The sequence below is a fragment of the Otolemur garnettii genome, unplaced genomic scaffold, assembly GCF_000181295.1.
Source record: "Otolemur garnettii isolate 467f Iridium unplaced genomic scaffold, OtoGar3 scaffold00010, whole genome shotgun sequence".
Taxonomy (NCBI): Eukaryota; Metazoa; Chordata; class Mammalia; order Primates; family Galagidae; genus Otolemur; species Otolemur garnettii.
Genome location: NW_003852405.1, coordinates 37,468,293 through 37,474,173, shown reverse-complemented (window position 1 = coordinate 37,474,173; position 5,881 = coordinate 37,468,293). Strand labels below are relative to the sequence as shown.

Below are 5,881 nucleotides of genomic sequence, written 5' to 3'. Positions count from 1 at the left end.
GCTTTAAGGGAGTGAGATGATTTGTGTATGGTGGGTGTGTGATCTGAAAGAAGCATGGACTCAATTCAGGGGTCCAGGGTATTTAAATGGAAAAGGGTAAAAAACTCGTTTTACATTTCTTTTTCAGCTGATTTTTTTCATATTTGCTCTCTTCTTAGCTGTAAAAATAAAGGTGCTCAATATTTACCTGTGCTGGGCACAGAGCTGAAATGGTGGTTTATCCACTTCTAATCCTAACAGCCAAGGTACATGCATCATGCAAGTTCTCTGACAAATACAGTGATAATACTCACCATTTCTATGTGAGTTTTAACTCCTTAAAATTATTTTTCATTAGTTCTTTTATTTGGTGTTTAAAGAGAATGACCTGCCTGCTTCAGCCCTGGTCACTGAGCTGGTGCCATTGACAGTCCCTGGATGCTTTGTAGAGAGACCTGCTGGGCAGAAGTACTGGACCCGGGGTCAGGGCCCAGACATGCTTTCCAGAAACCATACATAGCCGCCCAAAATTGAATTTTATTTTATTTTATTTTTGTTGTTGTTGCTGTGGTAGTTTAGGCTGGGGCCAGGTTTGAACCCACCACCCTCAGTACATGGGACTGGTACCCTATTCCCTGAGCCACAGGTGCCACCCCAAAATTGAATTTTAGTTAAACACTTATATTACTAACTTATGAGTAGGAAAATTGCTGAAAGGGTAACATTTCCAAAGAAGCCAAATTTAAAATTTGTTTGCCAAATGCTTTTGTGCTATTTTCACTTTCAAGTAAAGTTATTCCCTTACACAGAGATTAAATAACCAGTGGTGCCGAGTTGGTGCACAGTGTGTCTGGGCAAGGCATGAAATATTCTGGTGCGTAGAACATTTTCAAGAATTTCAGAACTTCTTAAGGTTTCCTTATTTTGAGCCAAGTATATTGCCTCTTACTTTTAAAATTTGGTGAGCCTTTTGTCTCTATGCTTTAAAATTATCTTTTTAAAAAAAGTATCGTTGGATGTTCATAAGGACTTAAAAGTTTTAGCAGCCCTTTGGAAGATAAAAGTTCTTAAATTCTTATAGCTGACTGGCCTCTAAGAAGGCTGGTCTTACTCAGACTTGGAAAATTTCCCCTTTTATGAGTACAAAAAATATCTAATGCTTTTCCTCAAAGAAAAAATAATTTTAAATAATTGTATAATTCTGGTACTCCCACTTATAAAAAGTTAACATGATTTAGTTTATAATGATGTTTAATTGTGGTCACTGATGTCTCCATTAATCTCTAAATAAGATGGCAATAGTACCAGGGAAACTTCCCTGGAGTAAGGAGACACAGTGGGTGTGAAAAGTGAATTCCCAGCGGGAGGCTGGAGACCTCACTGAGTCTGGGTCAGCGGCCTCTCTGGGCCTCACATTCCTTACCTCTGAGGGACAGGGCCTGTCCAGACATCTTTTTGTTATTAATTCTATTTTTGTGTGACTTGAATTATTTAAAATTTACTGAATTTTGTTTTATGGCCCAGAATACGATTGGCCTTGACACTGTTCTGCGTGCTCTTCAAAGGAGCATGTGTTCGCTGCTGCTGGACAGCATGTTCTTGAGATGTCTGTGAGGTCAAGGTGGCCGATAGCTTTGTCTGTCCTAACTGAACACAGTCCACTTGTCACATCAGCTTTGAGGAGACAGGGGCTGAAACCTCCAGCTATAGCTGTGGATTGGTCTAATTGTCTTTGAAGTTCTGTCACTCTTTTGCTTCATTTATTTTGAAAATCTAATACAAGGTGATCGATGTTTTGGATTATTGTATTCTCTTAGTGAATTGACTCCTTTCAGACTTTCCTTTCAAAAGTTTTTTTTTTTTTTTTTTGAGACAGAGCCTCAAGCTGTCCCCCTGGGGTAGAGTGCTGTGGCATCACAGCTCACAGCAACCTCCAACTCCTGGGCTCAAGCAAATCTCCTGCCTCAGCCTCCCAAGTAGCTGGGACCACAGGTGCCCGCCACAATGCCCGGCTATTTTTTGGTTGCTGCCGTCATTGTTGTTTGGCAGGCCCAGGCTGGATTCAAACCCGCCACCTTGGGTGTACGTGGCTGGCGCCTTAGCCACTTGAGCCACAGGCGCTGAGCCCCTTTCAAAAGATTTATGAAAACTTTTAAAATTCCTGGTAATAGTGACTGCTTTGAAATCTGCTTTATCTGATAAGAATCTGGCCATTCCAACTTTATTTTGACTAACCTTGGGAGGGGAATATCTTTTTTTGCTTATTTCCTTTTACTTATTTGTGTTTTATAGTTGAAATAATTTTCTTGTAGACAGTTTATAAGTGGGTCTTGCTTTTTCATCGAATCTGATAATCTCTGTCTAGGTTTAAATCTATCTTTTATTTTTTTTTCATCTCATTTGTTTTTTTCCCTCTTTCCTTCTTTCTATTCCTTTTGTACTGAGCATTTTTATCATCCTATTTAATCTCTGTTGTCGCTTATTAGGTATATCCTTTTGGTTTTTATTTTATTTATTTTATAGGGAGCAGTCTGTATCCTCTTCATTTTAATGGTTCCTTTAGGTTTTGTCTTTAACTTATCACAGTCCAAGGGGCATCATACCTTCCAGGGATATGCACCCAACACCACTTCACATCAGTGTAAGGGCATTATAAATTTCATCCCTCCCAAGCTTGGTACTAATGTCACACCTATGTTATAAAGCCCACACACTACCTGGCTATTATTTTTGCTTTGAATAGTGAACAAATATTTATCCTTTTAGTTAAATTTTATTTCTTAATGTGAAACCAGGTTGTTTTTGGCTGAAGGATTTCCTTTAGTCCTTTTCGTAATGCAGGTCTGGTGGTGATGAATTCTTTGTGTTGGTATTTTTTTTTTGCGGTTTTTGGCCAGGGCTGGGTTTGAACCGCCACCTCTGGCATATGGGGCCCGCGCCCTACTCCTTTGAGCCACAGGCACCGCCCTACGTTGGTATTTACTTCGTCTTTATTTTGAAAGGTATTCTTGCAGGATCTAGGACTTTGGGATTTCAGGTTTTCTTTCCTCTCACTACTTTACTTTTGCTTCACTATCTTCTTGCTTATATATTTCTGATGATTAATCAGCTGTAATCTTTATCTTTGTTTTTCTAATAGAAAGTGTCTTTTTTCAGATACTCTTTTCTCTGGGTGTCCAGCCTAGACCTTGATTTGCATTGAGTACCCTGCTTTAAAAGCCCACCCAGTACTTTCAGGTCCATGTTGAAATTTAGCTCTTATTTCTTACTAGGCCTGAGGTGTCAGAAGACTCCGCTGGGGTCCCCCAGAGGGGCAGTTTCCAGGCAGCTCCGTGCACCTGCGATGCTCAGGGGTGCTGTGAATGCCTCGTGCCCGTGCCAGCCACCAAGCTCAACAGCAGCCTCCTTATGTATTTGAAAATCTCATCTGGTGGGATAACTTTTCAGTCACCTCTGCTGTCAGTTCAGCCCATAAATGTTGGTAAGTTGTGTGCTAAATAATAATAGATCTTAGCATCAGCCACACAAGACAGGCTACACATCCCTTACACAATTTTACTAGCTTATCTCACTTTGACCAATGCTACGTGCATATAATGATAGTCAATGTGGTAAAGGGGATACTAAGAACAGGTTCAGGAATGATTTAGCACAAAAATATGTCTCTGCAATTGTCACTTAAATTCTTTTTCTGAAAACAATTTGGTTCCTTTAAACCCTGGATCTGTCTGGTGGCTATGTATTGTTTGGTAATCACTATTTCACATCTCAGACAACTAACATGGAAAATAATTAGAAGTGTGTTTCCTACCTGAATTTATTCCTTCAATAAATATTTCTTAGAGATTCATGTGTGTCAGGGATTGTTGTAGGAGTGGGAGAAACAGTGAGGACTGTAGGAAGTTTCCTACCTTGCAGAGCAGGGGCCAACAGCAGTGGGCACACACAAATAGTAACAGTGTAAACAAGGAATTTACTATACAACCTCGATGATAAGAAAATCTCAAATAAAAGGCAATGCACCAATTTTTTAAATGCAAAGATCACCCAAATCTCTTTGGATTAGTTTAGGTATACAATTGCAAATATGAATGTTAAAGTATTTAATTTACTAATTTAATTTATATACATGTGTTGAATTATAATTTAGCAGTGTTAATATTTTCCACTTATATTTCTTGAAATAACTATATGCAAACTCTTCACACTCATTTTGACATTGTTTTATTATTATTATTATTATTGTTATTATTATTGCAGTTTTTTGGCTGGGGCTGGGTTTGAACCCACCACCTCCAGTATAAGGGGCTGGCGCCCTATTCTTTGAGCCACAGGTGCCACCCGACATGATATTGGTGTCACTAGAACCACTTTTCCAAGCATGTGACATGACTTTATTCAAGCCATATTTAAATATTTTAAAGGTTTTGTTGTATGCTTAAAACTATGCACACACACACATAGCCACACACTATGTGTGTAAACATGTACACATTCCCTGGAACTCAGAAGTCAGGTACCAAGTTAGAGTCCCTGTTAGCCTAAGAAACTTCACTATTCCGTCTGGTGACAAGTCAGGGCCTGCCGTGTCTATTGCATGGAGACATTTGTGCTCTGGGTTATTTGAATAGGTGTTTCTGGATTATTATGATTTAAAACGAATATATATGATGACTTTTTGGTAGTTCTGTGGACTTTCCAAATACTGTTCTGTGGAATGCGTCCTTTGTTACCCTCTAAAACAAGTGGTGTAGGTAGGAACGTGGGGAGATTTCAAATGAGTTTGAGACATTCTGGGTTAAATAAAGTTAAGTAGGATTTTCAAATCACAAAATCACATTTAGCAAAATAATGTCCTTTACTTATTTATAATCTTTACCACTTAGAGGGAAGAAATAAAGATACATGGGTTCCCATGATAAAGTAAAAGAAGCAGACTCAATACTCAGGCTTTCTGCTGGGTCTGTAATTAGTCCCTTTAGAAAGTCACCTCTTAGGTACTTGCAAGGCAGAATATACTGAAAATTAATCTGATTTGATTTCACTCAGATAGGATTCTCATGGAAATTGCTCGGCTTAAAAGTCTTCTCTTTTTTCCTCAAGTGAAGCCTGACCCCCCAGTGGGTTTGCACATGGAGGTCACAGATGACGGCAGTTTACGAATCTCTTGGTCCAGCCCCACATTGGTACCATTTCCACTTCAATATCAAGTGAAATATTCAGAGAATTCCACAGCAATTACAAGAGAAGTAAGTATATTTTAGTAAATAAAATGAAAACTGGAGAAACAACTAAAACCCCCCTAAGTCCTCTGCACATTAAACATGCACCCTCCTTGTAAAGCAGGGTGAGTGTAACCCAGTGTTAGACTCAGTACGTGTGGGGATTTCACATTTCCTCCTTACTGTGCCTAGTGTTCAATGTATTTAAATCATTTTCTAAATGTAGTGGCGGGAAGAGTCCTTGCTGAGTCTTTTCTAGGCCTCCCTTTGCACTTCATGTTAGATGCAGTTTTAGGAAAGAGCCTTGCTCAGTCATCTTGGCAAGAACCCCCAATCCTTGATATCTGATTGATATTTGATCAGGTTCTTCACCTCCACCACCCCCCGGAGATGTTCTATCACTCTGTCCTATCATCACCAGGAATCCTGTTAGGTCAGATCGGCCAGAATCCCCTCACTTTTCAGCTTCCTCTGAGCAATTTCCAGTCCACTGACCCCACCTGCTCCTTTGCTGTAATCCCACTTGCTCATGTTATGTGGAATTAGCCCGATCGCCCCCACTCCCAGCAAGGGCTGTCTCAGTGGTCCCTATAGCTGCTCTGTTGGGCTCCAGTAAAGTCTTCTTCTTTACTGTGTCTAATCAAGTATCGGTGAATTTTTATTCTTTTTTTTTTTTTTTT

At 39.6% G+C, this 5,881-nt stretch overlaps 1 protein-coding gene across 1 annotated transcript in view; it reads left to right on the top strand.

Moving 5' to 3' along the window:
• LEPR (leptin receptor) overlaps positions 1–5,881 on the top strand; it is a 65,042-nt gene that overhangs the window by 20,315 nt on the left and 38,846 nt on the right. Inside the window, exons 4-5 of the mRNA XM_023509890.1 lie at positions 3,252–3,460; positions 5,083–5,228. Coding sequence (XP_023365658.1) covers positions 3,252–3,460; positions 5,083–5,228 — 355 coding nt within the window. The remainder of the gene's footprint in view (positions 1–3,251; positions 3,461–5,082; positions 5,229–5,881) is intronic.